At 33.7% G+C, this 15,470-nt stretch overlaps 2 protein-coding genes across 3 annotated transcripts; both read right to left on the reverse strand.

Moving 5' to 3' along the window:
* Positions 1–4,251: 4,251 nt before the first annotated feature.
* Positions 4,252–10,021, reverse strand: LOC111443458 (galactokinase-like). Of its 2 annotated transcripts, XM_023081276.1 has the most exons (14): positions 9,875–10,021; positions 9,585–9,776; positions 9,282–9,466; positions 8,632–8,678; positions 8,216–8,310; positions 7,948–8,030; positions 7,123–7,191; positions 6,552–6,737; positions 6,160–6,294; positions 5,636–5,770; positions 5,278–5,348; positions 4,939–5,016; positions 4,706–4,847; positions 4,284–4,593 (listed from the first exon to the last, which is right to left on the reverse strand). In XM_023081276.1, exons 2-14 carry the CDS (start codon positions 9,745–9,747, stop codon positions 4,483–4,485), a joined length of 1,500 nt encoding a protein of 499 aa, XP_022937044.1. In that variant the 5' UTR covers positions 9,748–9,776; positions 9,875–10,021; the 3' UTR covers positions 4,284–4,482. The 2 variants fall into 2 exon arrangements, with proteins under 2 accessions (XP_022937052.1, XP_022937044.1); XM_023081284.1 differs by lacking the exon at positions 9,875–10,021 and having other exon boundaries at positions 4,252–4,593; positions 9,585–9,868.
* Positions 10,022–12,297: 2,276 nt separating this feature from the next.
* LOC111447790 (probable WRKY transcription factor 48) lies at positions 12,298–13,889 on the reverse strand. The gene is made up of 3 exons (XM_023087135.1): positions 13,414–13,889; positions 12,968–13,108; positions 12,298–12,876 (listed from the first exon to the last, which is right to left on the reverse strand). The coding sequence occupies exons 1-3, from the start codon at positions 13,824–13,826 to the stop codon at positions 12,456–12,458; spliced, it is 975 nt and encodes a 324-aa protein (XP_022942903.1). The 5' UTR covers positions 13,827–13,889; the 3' UTR covers positions 12,298–12,455.
* Positions 13,890–15,470: the final 1,581 nt, after the last annotated feature.

Raw genomic sequence — 15,470 nt, forward strand, 5'->3', positions numbered from 1 at the left:
AAAAAAAAAAAAAAAAAAAAAAAAAAAAAAAAAAAAAAAAAAAAAAAAAAAAAAAAAAAGGAACGGTTGATAATTTTGTATCTTTAATTATGGTTGCACATTTATATTTTTTAAAACCTTTTTTTTTTAATTTAATTTTTGCCTCTATTATATATATATTTGCCTCTATTCTATGCATATTATCGATTTATCTAAATCTTAAATATTTAGTTGGTAGAAACAAATTTCTAACTATTATTATTTAATGTTTTATATGTCCTTCAATTTAAAAAAAAAATAATAATAAGTCAATAACTTATCAAATATAAAAAATTGATATTAATTTTTTTTTTTTGTATATATAAAATAAAAAATTATATTTTTTTAAGTTTAAGAATGGGTAAATTGTAAGTTATTTTATTTTATTTTTAATTTAATTATTAGGACTGAATTAATTATTTAAAATGGTAATTAAGGTCTACTTTAAAAAATTGTTTGATAAAATTTAGAGATAATTCCAACATCTATTTATATTTTTGTCTATAAATAGGAAAAAAATCTGAGTTCCCTCTCACAAATATCAAATTGAGGTCAATTTAGAGCTGGAGACGGAGAGATGAGCCAGAGATGGTACGCGCCAAGTTTTCGTTGGCCGGGATTCAGTCTGTCACTGCGTCCGGCGTCATTCAGTTGGCCGGGTTTCCGTTTCTCAAACATCGGCATCGAGTGGAGCTCTCCGAACATCAGGTGGTTTGATTTTTCCATTCTCGATGATCTATTATGGACCTTCATCGCTCTTCTCGAATCCTTAGTTCTCGTTACAATGTTGTCCTGCTTCTTCTTGTGCTGTGGATTTACCCTCTGATTAGCTCAATCACCGATTGAGTATGTTGTATATATTTCCTTAGTTTGTTTGCTTCTATTTCGAAATGTTAGCAATTATATGCTCTGTAGTTTTGAATTTAAATAGTTTATTTGCTCCTGATGATTGCGTTCTTCGTCTTCTCGAATTGACGTCAGGATCCCTAACTAGAAAGCCTGCTTTAATTGAATGCTAATTAAAAGTCTAGGTCTCATCACTGAATCGATTTGAACAGCGTTGAAAACTATTGGAGAATTCTTTTGAATCTCCCATTCCGAGAAGAGAGGCGAATTTTCGTAGGAAATTATCATCATCTTCAGTGTTTTTGTGGTGAATCATTGTGTTCATTCAATTATGACGAGTTTAGCTTCTTTCTTTTGACTCATTTAGCTTGTGGATTAATCATCTTTCCGTTACTCGTGGTAGATGATGATTTGTGAGATCTCCTGTAGTTTTCTCTTTTTGATCTGCTTTTCGTCACAGTGTTTCTGGTAGATGTTCGAGAATTTATAAAAAAAATGTGTCCGACAGTTGGTATGGTTAAATTTATTAGAATTTACTAGTTTAAGATTTTGAATTGATTGATGATTAGATTGATGATTTAACAAGCTATTAGAGTAAGACCTTGTGTGCATAGACTCATAGCCGGATGAGATAGTTTGAGAAACAACCCTAGGGTAAACCGAAGACTTCACAAATGTGTCAAGAGTGCCAGTTTGGGTAGGACATTTGTGTTGTTAGATACTCTTTAGGACTCAAAAAAGTGTGATCTGTTGGCATGTGGTTGAGGGGAGTCTTTCTCGTCAACCAACAAGAACCAAGCTCGCTTGTTGAGAGCTTGAGGATTCGTTGGTGGGAAAGAGATGAACATAAGGTGTACTAGATAGGGTGCTTTTGGAAGAGTTGTTACCATTAGAAGAATAAGGTTAATGGTTGCAAAAGCAGAGAATCCAAGATTAGTGCGATATGCTTCCATCATCAAGTGCAAGTTGCGCAAAAAGAAAGTCTATTTGGGTGGATAATGTGGCTAGGTGAAGAGCCTGTTTGGTTGAGTTGTGTGGATAAAGAGTCTGAGAGAACGAGTTGCTTGTCTCGTGAGGGTGCTCTAGAATGTCTTCCTTCAGCTATTCCACATGCCTTAGAAGTGTTGACTCTTCAACACTTGGACCTTATGACTTAAAAGTGAGTCACCCCATGACACATGTGTCTCAGAATGCGATGAGTATTACAAGACGAGTGTCTTTAGTGTCTTTTTTTGTGAATGAGATTCCAAGGATAATGTTGGATGACATGGGTGTGGCAATGTCACACATCTCCCCATGAGTGGCAGGTTGTGTTATGGGGTTGGGCTTCAATGCTACGTCGTAATGACTTGATCATGAGCATTTAAGAGTTCATGCCTCAATAGTGCTCGAATAGATGAATGTTTGAAAGGTTCTAAATATGAAGTTAACTCATGGATTGATTCGTGATGAGTGTATCCAAGTGAGCAACGAAGGTCGATGACATCCTAATACTTGGAGTGACATCTTGAAGTATAAGTGAGACTTGACAGGTTTCTATTGTCTCTACATTTGATCGTTGTCAAAGGACCCGTTAAATTTCAATGTGCAAAGTCATGCTCCCGGCATACGTTATAATGCCCCAGTAAGTCTTGATAAGTGCTGAAATCCCGTGATAAGCTTGGATTGAGGGTTTTATGACACCATCTTGATTCAACGAAGGGTTTGAACACATGCAGGTGAAGTTATGAATCAATGTACAAGTGTGTGGGCTGTGTTGTTGAGAACGATGGATGAAAAAGAGTCATCAAGAGTGGAATCTAAAATTTTGTTTGGAGAAGAAAATATCTAAAAATAATGACAAGATAACGGTGGGGCCAAAATAATTGATTTGGAACGTATGGAACTCAAGAATTAAAATAGATAGATTTACCTTTATCTGGAACCATGTATTTGAAGGGATTCAAGCAAGAAGCTGCCAGTGATTGGTTGGAGAGGCGAGAGTAGAGGATGTGATTGTTGAGGATTATTGGGAGTGAGTCGGGCTAATTTAAGGAATAATCATGGGTTTATAAGTGAGGAATACTATCTCTATTGGTACGAGGCTTTTTGGAGAATCCCAAAGCAAAACCATTAGAGCTTATACTCAAAGTGGACAATTTCATACCATTGTGGAGAGTCTGATTCCTAACAGTGATAGGGAGGGAGTGGCAACGAGTTCATCGGAATGGTTGTGACTGTGATTGTGGCGTGCATCAGGCACCGCCCATGGGGTGCGGTAGTTTATTGCACTAAAGGTAAAAAGATAAGTCGCTTTTGTAGTTTAGCTATTTTTAAGCCAAACTCCATAGTCCATCTTGAAGGAAAACAAGACTTATAGAAGAAACTCTAGCCGCCCAAAAACATAACCTAGATGATGTCTTGAAGTTGGATATTAACTCCCTAAATCGAAAGGAAAAGAATGTATTTCTTAATTACGTTAAGATTCAAACTCTTCGTTGAAGTTGAAGAGATCTTGAAAACCTACCGAACATAAATGAAGTCGTATTTAAAGTAATTTTGAAATTCGAGCTACATGAATGGACTTAACTACTCTCGTTCTAGAAATTTGAGATTATTTTTTATTTCGTTTAATGGAGTTTCTATTTAAGTTCTGTAATGAAGTTTGAGTTCTTTAATGCAACTTGACCAATCTTAGTCTATTATGTCAGCTAGATATTGATTTAATTTTTAGAAAATCAGTTTTGAATTCAATGTTTAATTTTGTTAAATTGATATGTTGGTTCAAAATGAGTTAGGGCCAAAAATTGATGTGGACTGATGCATCTAATTCTACCTGCAAAATATATCTATGTTTGAGTTATATGCCTTAATTATATTGTAATGATTCAATTTCCAATGCTTCTTTTTAGGTAAACATTATTACTTTCAAATTTTATAGAATTAAAATTTTGGGTAAATTAGTAATAATTTTATAGGTTGAGTGCTTTTATTGTAACAAATTTTTATATCTTAGGAGATGTTTATGCACTTTACAATTGGTTATTGATAATGCTATAATATTAGGGTTTAATTATGACAATTTTATGAGTTTGGGGTGGTTGATTAAACTAAAAATTCATGATTGCAACATTTTCAAGAATTTATGTAAATTTTCCAAACATTATTATTTATTTTATTCATTCATTTAAATGTTAGATGTAATGACAATTATAACACATTTTTTACTACTTTAAAGGATAATTTTAAAACATTTAAAGATATTTTTGAAATTCGAGGATAATTTAATCCCTCCTATTCAAAATAAAAGTTTATCGAGTCATTGACTACATATGCAACAGCTTAAAACGGGTTACAAATTTCGGACTTTTCGACCTTCTCAAACCCGAGATGACATTGAGCTAAAAATTCAACAATTATTGATAATTTCATTCCACAATAATAAGCCCATTTTTGTAGGTTACACATTCCTTTATTTATAGGCAAAGAAGGATGAAGGAGTTATTGCTGAATGCTTGGTTGGTCATGAAATGTCCACAATTTTCTAAAACCAAAAGTGTTCTAATAATATTTTACTTATTTCCTTCCTCCTGGGGTGTTGCGGCACACCGAATAAACACTGCAATGATGAATTTGTTTTTAAAAATGGAAGATGGCAGCTCCGCTTGAGGGCTTGGAAGCAAAGATGAAGTGATCGACTTTGTTCTTGTCGATGATCCCTCTATCGATCCTCGATTTGTAGAACTTATCCTTGTGTGAATCAATCAAATCATATGGGAACAAAGTTAGTTTTAATCTAAGTAAGAAAGAAGACATTTTGTCATATTCAAGTTTACATTTTAATTTTTTTTGGAAAACTAACCTTCAGACTGAGAATGAATTGGGGAACAATGGCCTCTTTTACAAGGGCGACTGCACAGCCTCCCCATCCCGCTCCAGTCAGCCTTGCCCCGAGAGCACCGTTGTCCCGACAGATCTTTACAAGCTCCTCCAATTCGGGACAGCTGGGAAAACAAACAAGATAATAATGAAAACAATGCAAGGATGGGTGTCTGTTTAAAAGAACAACTAATTGAATTGTGAAATGATCTGTACCTGCATTCATAAAGAACGCTACAGCTGTAGTGGCTATCATTCATAAGATCACCAAGTTTCTTAAGCCTCTCTTCCTCACTGCCAAAGGAAAAATTTTCAACATCAAGTTTCTTAAGTCAAAAGCTAATGTTTTGAATTGGTGTTAAATATAAAAGGAACTGACAAAAAAGCTTGACTTAGAATTTTAATTTCTTTCGACGTAATCTATATAATGGAAAAGTTTGTAAATTGGCTTTAAATCTAAAGACCCATCAGTCATGTTACTTTTTTTTAAAAAAAAGAATAATGTAAAAGTAGTGAGAACATTAAAAGGCTGTTGATAATTCTACAAACCATCACCTTACACTTGACGAAACTGCATCCTTGAAAGCATAGACCCGCTTGGCTTCAGAGTACACGTGCGACGCTCGCTAAAAACAACCACCATAGCGTGTGTGAGAGAGAGTTAAAACATGGGACCATAGATATGAATAAGCATGACTACCCTACCTAGAGAAAGAGAGTTAAAAACATGGAACCATAGAAGATGAATAAGCATGCCTACCCTAGCTAGAGAGAGAGAGAGAGAGAGAATTGAATCATGGGACCATAGAGATTAAAAAAAAAAGCTTGCCAGACATAGTTTGAAATGGAAGTAACAGAAGCAATGTTAGACGGAACATGCAAGTTGCACAGCAATTCCAAACATAATATATACCTGATACAACTTGAAATGCTTAGCAGCTTTTAGAACATCCAATGAAGTTGGAGAATTGCCTAAAACGGAAGGCAGATTGTCCACAGTGATTTGTTCAATATCTTCAGCTGTATATGGTTCCTCCTTCAACAGTTCCTTTAGCATAGAGAGAGAGGACAGAGCAATAAGAGAATATGTTGATAACTTGATGAAGATATGAACGAGTGTTCATCAGCTCATAACATTAACCCTGGGAATAAGAATGACTGCATCATTCCCATGCGGGTATGGCACTTCGGCATGAGGTATCCATAAAACCACATCTCTAAAAGGTTTGTTAAATTATTTCCCATGGTTGTCACACAGGAGCATTCATAATGATATTACAAAATCATAAAATAAACTAAAAGCGGGATTGAAAAATTTTATGAAATTTTTTAGAAGATTGGATTATACAACCTCTACATCCCCCGAATGTAATTAACATCTCCATCACACTAACAAATCTCTTTGTGTTTGTGGTGCAAAATGTCAACAGAAAATACCTTGACTGCAAGCACAGGATCTGAAGAATTACGCTCATTAGCAAATGAAATACACAGCCCTTCCACATCAGATAAAGTTTTCACTTGTGCTATTGCATCTTGTGGTTTCATCCCAACCTTTATGCCTAGAACAATCTGAAGAAGCATCTGGAATCGTTATTTGGATAAATCTAAATCGGAAGTGAGAAAAATAGACACCAAATTCTGAACGGTAGTCAGAAGATGGAGAAGAGAAATAATGAATACCTCAAGAATAGGCTACACTATAGTTATCAATTCTTTAGAAGTTGGAATTTCAAAAGAAGATTCATTGATCATATTGTAAGGAACCAAATAATCATATAACTCAAATAGATGAAAATTCATCGTGTTCAGAAGAAAGTAAAACTTACAGCAGCAAGTCGGCATTCCACAACTCTGTTATTATAATTTTTGGCAGCAGTTACTGCTTTCTGTGATTCGGCTAGAGAATGGGCTATAACAAAAGTCCCACCAGCAGGAAGTCGCACATCAGTAGCACGAATAGGATTGAAATCAATCAGCTCCGCAAACCCAGATTTGGCCATGACAGAGATTGCCTGCCAGGATAATTGGATAGCGTTTACAATCCTAGGAAAACATTTGAAGCTAGAACGAAATTCCCATATTGATCATTACATAGATTTGAAACGTCGCCATAGATCACTTTCTAAGTAATTCAACAAATAGATTTATCTACACCACTAGTATTTCAATTAAGCGATTGTAATCAGAATCTACCTGTGGCCTTTGCAATAAAGTAACATAAAACAAAACCCATCAATAGCACAAGCCATTCAATTATTCCCCTAAACAAATTATTCACGGATCACGAAAGTATACTTGGAAGACAAAAAGAAAAAAAAAGTGTTTAGATAATCCTTTTTTGTTTTGTTTCTCCATGTTAAGTCTGTCAATTGCGAAGTAGACAATTATTTTTAATACCTGATCCATTCCACCAGATTGTGTACCAATGTGCCGCTCACATTCACACGTAAGTTGGGCGAGTTCTTTCTGTAGCCACAAGCAAATTTTCGTTAGATTACTTAGATTTAACATAACTAAAAGTCAAATAATTGAGCTAATTACTTGATGTGGCAACAACCAACTTCAAATAACCAAATCAAGCAAGTTGAATCACACTACGTAAGTGTACTAAAGTAGCATTTGGTAAGCAGTATATGGGCAAATTCTTGTTCATTTAACCCAAACACGCACACACACACACACAATGACAATACAATCTAAGTCTGTCAATGCACCCCAAAATTCCTTAATAATGTTACTACAGTAAAATAGATTTAGTTTATTGGCGCCAACAATTCACCTTATAAGTTCAAGTATCGAGCAATCAAGTCACTTCACTGGAATTGGATCCAGAGATCTCCCATGAGATATTGTCTCTTACTTCAAGTTCATGTACTAATATCAAATGAATTCATGCAAGAAGACATCTACTACATTAAAAACTGTGACCTTTCTTTAAGATGGAGTAACTGTTGGTATCACAAGTAGTACACAATGCAAATTTATGTAGGTTCAAAGTCCAATGACTTATAACAAGCAAACAGGGTACCTCCCTTGATCTGTGGGCCAAATCTGAGATACTAATAACAATCAATCATTGGGGAATATCACTGCCGACCAGGAAATATGAGTTGGGGCACCATAGAACAATTTACAAACTCAATATATGTAAATTATCAAGTCAACATCCAAGTCAGTCTTAGGCCCCACAGTAATCAAAAGCATGAGGGAAAGGTGTTACACCTTGGGAAAGTTATCACCAAAAACAGCCATTATAGCAATGGTAGCAGAGCAAACAAATGCAGCAGAGCTTGATAATCCAGATCCTGAACGAAAATAATGATTCTAATATTACCTTCATGTGACAAATTTTTGCTACAACAAGTGTCGACATCTGTTGTTTTTATTAACAAAATCTAACCTCCAAGGATAAAATAGCAAGCAAACTTCTATTACTGTAACTAACAGCCCATCATTGTCATTTTGTTTGAAAGAGTATACAAAACAAAACCTGTAGGCACTGTTCCATCAACAAGAACGTCAAGTCCAACTGGCTTGCCAACATCTTTTCCTTTTGATTTAGCAAATTCGTAATAGCCTTTGTACCTGAAACTCAAAGACCTTTAGATTCTGCAGGATAGGTAACTGATCAGTGTTCATTAATAAGTTCGTATAGAAAACAATTTTTTAAGAAAAAAAGCTTGATCATACACGTCTTATGCTAAGATCATTACATTTTTAACATCATAATTAGATCATTCCAGTTAAAATTAACGTTCAACACTGTCTTGAAAAATATTGATTAGGATAAAAATAAAACCTATGAACATAAATATCCTGTATTCATACTATATATAAACCAGTTGCGTACATAATGACAACCACATCCCATAAAATAAAATCGGAAATGAAAATTTGTCTACTCACCCGCAAAGGAAATAGTGTCCCCATTTGTGATCCTTCAAATCTACTTCCTATAAGTGAACAAGAGGAAATGATAAACGTATTGTAATTTCTGTGTGAATATCTTGCAAGAACGACCGCATCATAGTTTCTTTTTTTTTTTTTTTTTTTTTTTTTTTTTTTTTTTTTTTTTTTTTTTTTTTTTTTTTTTTTTTTTTTTTTTTTTTTTTTTTTTTTTTTTTTTTTTTTTTTTTTTTTTTTTTTTTTTTTTTTTTTTTTTTTTTTTTTTTTTTTTTTTTTTTTTTTTTTTTTTTTTTTTTTTTTTTTTTCATAAAAATACATTTATATCAACAGTATAATACAGTTACATATTTTCAAGACACTGTAACTCCAATTCTAACAAGAGTTCGAACATGATACGAAATAAACACATCCACAAAAATATAATAAAAGTCAAATAAAAGAAAATTTAAGTTTATACCACTCAGTAAGAACAAAAAACAAACTCTATGGCCAACACATCCACAAATCAACAATTGCAACGTCGAAGCATAAGATATCTATATGAACACTACGCTGCAACGATTCAATATGCAGGATGAAAGTAGGACGAAAAGTGACTGGCAGAAAGAAAAGATTTCGAGTGAAATTTTACGGACCAATTTAGCTCATACCTGATGAGGATCAGCAGGATAGGTACACATCGAGTATTTATCATTAACATTAGCAATTCTCAGAAGATGCTCCGCCTCTCCAGCGTCGTGCTTCCGAATTGCAACGATCGTATCTGGCCGAATCGCCATAGGCAACACAGAATATCCTTCATAGTCAATGTGCTCCCCGATCAAGTTCACTCTCCCTACACTCTCCATCGTTCATCCAAAACCGAAATTACAACAATAATCTAATCAACAATCAATCAAAAACACTATTATCAGGACATAGAAGCCAAATGAAGACAGGAAACACAAAAGTACCTGGAGAACGAGCAAAGACACCGGGAGGATGGCCGAAAACTTGGAGAAACTTAGCCTTGAGATTATCAAATCGAAGGCGAGCTTCCTCAAGCTGAGTTCCATCGCCATAGACCGGGACAAGAGAAGAGAAAACAGGAATCGGAAGGTCCTCATGCTTCGCCATTACTCCTCTTCGTCTTCTTCCTCGTAGTCCTAATTTCCATGCAGAAATCAAACATAGTCAAAAGAAATGGCGAAGTAAGATCTAAACACAGTCCAAATTTGCAAGAAACAAAGAATCAAACTCATACAGTAGCTTCTCCGATTGCGAGTTCCGGCTAAATCTTCGTAGAATCCTCAAATGGATCAACAACAAAGAGCAAGAAGTAGGTGAAAACCAAGTATTCTATAAATATCGAGAGAAAAAGCCTAAGATCAGAGCGTCAGTATAATTTTGTTTTCTTCCGAATGTTTAGATCATTAAGTAAAAAGTTCATTTGATTTGATTGACACAACGCACGGGAGGGGCACGTGTCGTGACGCTAAAACGCCACGTCATCTAAGATTAATAAAAGAAGATTTTACATTTTTATTTATTTTTTATGCTTAGGAAAATAAGGAATCGAATTTTTATTATTGCATAAAAGTCGTTCACTTGGGTCCGAAAACGCCAAAAATCTCCAAAGGGCAAATTGGTAAAAGACTCCATTTTTTTTTTTTTTTTTTTGACATGTAATTCTTTTATTAAATGCCCAAGTTTTCAAAAATTGCCCACAATGTTTATTTTTTATTTTATTTTAATTTTTCTGAAATTGGCAAAAGAATATGAATATGGCTGTCCTTTTTAACACGGGAAGGATTCCTAAATAAGTATATATTCACAATATTGGAAATCATATTCATAACTATATAGTAAATTATACAATAAGATTCTCGGAACCATTCACGTGCCATGTTATGAGTATGTCGCATTATATTCTTATAATGTAATCGAGGAGTATCAAATATGCTACAATTATTACCTAACCTATAGTTTTATATACTTATAATAAAATATGTCAAATACACGTATATAATAGTGTATACATGAAAATCTAAGTCAATTAAATTTATGTGTAACAACCTAAACTCACCGCTAGCAGATATTTTCCTTTCTAGGTTTCTCTTTCGGGCTTCTCCTAAAAGTTTTAAAGCAAGTCTACTAAGGCTAGGTTTTCACACCCTTATAAAAAAATGTTTCGTTTCTCTCTCCAACCGACGTGAGATCTCCCAATCCACTTCTTCTCCAGGGTCCAACGTCCTCGCTGACACTTGTTTCCCTCTCCAATCGACAAGCAAGATAGATCATGTCCAGTCCAGCTTGAGTGATTTTAAGCATAAAATTGTAAAGAAACTTGATTGGATATTCTTATCGAGGTCCATAACTTAATAATCACTGGTTTTAGCTTCTCGATGAACCCTCACATATTCTCGTACCATTTTTTTTTATCGTAAATCTTCTTCTTCACAAAACTATCGGTACATATTTTTTCAGCTCAATATAAAGTGGAAGTGGAGATTCGAACTCATACCTTTCAATCAATGTTATAATATTTTAATTATTTGAACTATATTCAAGTTGAAACTCGATGACTTGATGATAGTATACTCTTTCTCACGTAATTCTCTTGCTCGATCATCCTTAATTTCTACAAATTTTGAATCAAACTAACTGTTAATTAATCTAAGATAAACCAAACTACCGAACCAAACCAAAACGCTAATCAAAATGGTTTCATGTCTGTCAAACAATATTTCATTTCACATTATTTTAAGAAAATTACCAATATAATATATATATATATACACACTTTAGGATCATGCTTTGAAATTTAATTGTCAAAAGAAGATATAAAATATTATAAAGAATATTAATTGCATCTTTATTACCCTAATATAAAAGAGAGCAATTTGTATCCATTACTTAAAAGTATAAAACTATATATATTTAAAAATTAAGTTGACTATATTATGATCCTTTCATTAAAAGTATTTTAGTCTAAATAAAAGCAAAACAATATCATTAATATACGTTATACTAATATAATGGAATTTCATCAAATGTGAACAAATCTTTGGTGTAAAATCTTTTCCGAGTCTTGAAAAAGTCAAAGTCTCAAGTCTTCGAATCCGTGCTTTTTCGAAGAGTCCTACACCCATAGACAAATGACCTGCCTTTTTGCTAGAGTTTCATGGGCGTTTCCCTGTTTTCTAATCAGATGTTTGGACGAGAGTTATGCTCTGCGAGGAGCCAAGCAGGTGTATGGTCTTACCATTTGACCTCTCTTCCCGTGTGACTAGGAGTGCTCAGTGGAGTTTCATGAGCGTTGCTCTGTTTCCTAATCATATGTTTGGATGAGAGCTGTACCCTGCAAGGAGCCAAGTGGGCGTATGGTCTTACCATTTGACCTCTCTTCTCGTGTGACTAGGAGTGCTCAGTGGAGTTTCATGAGCGTTGCTCTCTTTCCTAATCATATGTTTGGATGAGAGCTATACTCTGCAAGGAGCTAAGTGGGCGTATGGTGTTACCATTTGACCTCTTTTCCCAACGCTCAGTGACATAACCTCTCAGCTAAATCTTTTATGGATTTACTTATTAATTTTAGCTTTTTACAAGCTTATTTTATATATAATTGTTCGGTTTCTTAACATCCCAATGTGACGAAAAACCTTAAACCCTAATTCTAAAGAGATGGACGATGAAAGTATTGAGCTAAAACCGACCAAGTTCATAATAAACAAAGAATATAATACTCATAGAGAAAGCGTTTCGTACTCGTGGGATTATAATCTGCTAAAAAAACAAAGGAAAATGGCTGATCTGAATTTCTAAACATACCAAAAGAGAATTTTTCATCCATTTTGTTCATCTTTTGGTTCCTTCCTCACTTGCAATGGCACCAAGTCCTGCAGAAGCCCATTGTCCTGAAGCAAGGAAGCTCGAGACGACAACGATGGCGGTGGAAGGGAAGACGGAGGAGGACGAGGACTCAAGAACGACGAGTCGTTTGTTAGAAACGGTTGCGGAGGGTTATACATGAAGGGTTGGCCGGGAATGTTGTGTTGGAATAGAATTCCGGTGGTGGCAACGTCGTGATCGGCAACGAGGCAATTGGTGGATTCCGATAGGATTCGAATGCTTCCCCGTGGCATTACCGGACTTTGGTGGGTGTGTTGGCCTTCGTACGTTGTGATGACGATTGAATGGTCGCTTGATGATCGTTCCACCCTCTTCTTCACACCGCATTGTGACGTCGTGCAACGATAATAGCTTCTATATTATAAACAACATAACACCGCCTTTTAAATTTAAATTCAAAGTAAACGATATTATATCATTGTAAAAATATACGAAAAAGACAAACCTAGGATAAGGACTGTTCTTCACGGCCTTTTGACCGTACTTCCGCCACCGGTAACCGTCGTCGAGATGATCGATATCACTCTTTGTCATAAAAGCAAATCTCGGTTCTCTTTGCTTCTTCTGGTTCTTCTTTGGCTTCAACCTAAAACAAAAACAGTAAAAAAAAAAAAAATAATAATAATAATAAATTAATTAATTAAAAATAAATAAAAATCTCCACTTTTTTCATCTCTTTTTGAAAAAAAAAAAAAAATTATGAAGCTCAAAATTAGTCAACTAAATCAAATCAACAAAACCCCATTAATTACATCCATAATTTCCTCATTATAATCAACAAATTCTTAAAAAATATGAACAATATGATGTAAATTCGGAACTTAGATCTAAAACAGATAGTATTATATGATCGTGAAAATCAGATTGAGACCAGTAACAATGATCTCTTACACTTTGGAAGTCTTGGCGTTCTTGTCAACCTCTTCGATAGGAGCAGCTTCATTGGAGGAGGAATTAGAAACGGAGGAAGAATTAGGCGTCGTTGGAGCATTAAGCACCTCGGAGGACTCCGGGACGGTGGAGGACGGCGAGGAAAGCGGCGGCTGAAGGGGCGGAGCGGTAGTAGAAAGCAAATCGAACATAGAAGAAGGATTATAGAAATCATGGAATCCAATCCCACCACCAAACAAGTCAAAAGAAGAAGAAGAAGAACAAGAAGCTTTATGATCATCATCACATGGCAGGTCGAACACACCGGAAAAACCCGAACCACCCACCGAAAACTCGTCGGAAAACACCGTTTGAGAGTAAATTCCGGTAGAAGTAGCCGACCCCATCAACGAGTCTTCAAATTTTTTCTCCATTTTGGATCGATCGAAGTTTTTTTTTTTTTTTTTTTTTTTTTTTTTTTTTTTTAAGACATAATAATAATAATAATCATATTCTTCGTGGAAGAATGATAGAGGAAAAGTAGAGTGTTTGGATTTGTGGGATTTTGGAGAACAGCTTGGGGTGTAAGTTTTCCCACCTAGGATGGTGACCTACAGGTGCCGGTAAACGATGGGCATGGAAACAAGATCGGTGTTCGCAATAAATGACAGACCACCACTGAAAAAGGAGACTTCCGAAACGCGTAGTTTTGACCGGTTAACCGGTTCCAGTGTAAACTAGATTCTATTGGCCGTGTACACGTATGCAAAAAAAATAATTTTTTTAATAATATTATTCTTACGTGTATGAGTATATATTTTTTAATAAATTAAAATTTTAATCATGTCATTTGAAAAATTTTAAAATTTAATCCTTAAAAATAATTTTATTCACGGTCATTTTATCAAATTATAGATATTATTTATGAGATTTTATTAAATTATGAGGGTAAAATTGTAATTTCAAAAGCCTATAAAATTATTTTTTTTAAACCAAATTTACAGTTTTTTTAAAACACATGCATAAATTATTTGTGTATGAATTACGCTATAAAAATAATTAAATTAATATCAGTTTAATTAATATTCTAATGATTTAGAAATTTTTTAATATTTATCCCACATTTTCTTTAATCGAGTTTAAATATTAAAAAAAATAAATAGGGAAATGTATGGTAATTAATGAAGTGTAATAACTATATTCTTTACTCAACCTAAAAATGCTTCCCCGTAGAATAAGCTTTCTAAATAATGTATTTATTCCTTAATTAAAACAATTAATTAAGCTCTTTAACGTAAATAAGCAAACGATAATATGGAATCAATAATTTTTATTTTTATTTTCAATTTTTATGAACCACAAGTAAAATTGGAATTTGAGAGTTGTGTCAAATTACACTTCTTTAATAAACTTTTATTGTTATCATCGAAACATAAATAATGGGTGCATTTTAAATTTTTTTTATAAATTCAAAAATATTTATAATTGAAATATTTTCAGATATATTATAGAAATACTCCTGAATTTTTCATTTATTTCTACACTTTTTTAAATATTTATTAACATTAATATATTTTCATAAATATATGACCATTTTTTAATTAGAAAAAAAAAACATTTCTTAGTTATAATAAAAATTTTAAAGTTGTAATAAAAAATTATTTTTTCAATAAATAGCAAATAAAATTGGAAAAGAAAAAGAAAAAGCCCTAATTGAAGGGGGAAAGAGGGAGAGTTTGGCACGTGCGGTTCCATGGAGGCGTGTCTTTCCGTGCCACTTGAAAAAAAAGGTAAATATTTATTTAATAATTAATATATTTGGTAATTAATTAATTAATTAATTAGCGTTAAATTAGATGGGCTTGTTCCAAGGAAGTGGGCCTTTGCCTAAAAATCCATGGCCCACAACTTTTCCACTAGGTTTTCAATGCTGCAAAATGACATTTATACCCCTCCATCAATTAGGATTTTTTAAAAGTAATTTAGGCTTAGATAACTCATAATTAACTCTATTTTGTTATAAAAATAAAATTTTATAAACAGAATAATATTTTAATTTTGTATAATAATAATAATAA

Source organism: Cucurbita moschata, unplaced genomic scaffold (genome assembly GCF_002738365.1).
Source record: "Cucurbita moschata cultivar Rifu unplaced genomic scaffold, Cmos_1.0 Cmo_Scf00001, whole genome shotgun sequence".
Lineage (NCBI taxonomy): Eukaryota > Viridiplantae > Streptophyta > Magnoliopsida > Cucurbitales > Cucurbitaceae > Cucurbita > Cucurbita moschata.

Excerpts from the sequence above, each read along its gene's own strand:
- LOC111443458 (XM_023081284.1), bottom strand. The coding sequence starts at position 9,747 with ATGGCGAAGCATGAGGACCTTCCGATTCCTGTTTTCTCTTCTCTTGTC. Across the intron at positions 7,192-7,947 it reads TTGGTGATAACTTTCCCAAG|AAAGAACTCGCCCAACTTAC; the intron begins GTGTAACACCTT and ends TTGTGGCTACAG. Across the intron at positions 5,349-5,635 it reads AGCATTTCAAGTTGTATCAG|CGAGCGTCGCACGTGTACTC; the intron begins GTATATATTATG and ends GGTTGTTTTTAG.
- LOC111447790 (XM_023087135.1), bottom strand. The coding sequence starts at position 13,826 with ATGGAGAAAAAATTTGAAGACTCGTTGATGGGGTCGGCTACTTCTACC. Across the intron at positions 13,109-13,413 it reads AACGCCAAGACTTCCAAAGT|GTTGAAGCCAAAGAAGAACC; the intron begins GTAAGAGATCAT and ends TTTTTGTTTTAG. Across the intron at positions 12,877-12,967 it reads AAGAACAGTCCTTATCCTAG|AAGCTATTATCGTTGCACGA; the intron begins GTTTGTCTTTTT and ends TTTATAATATAG.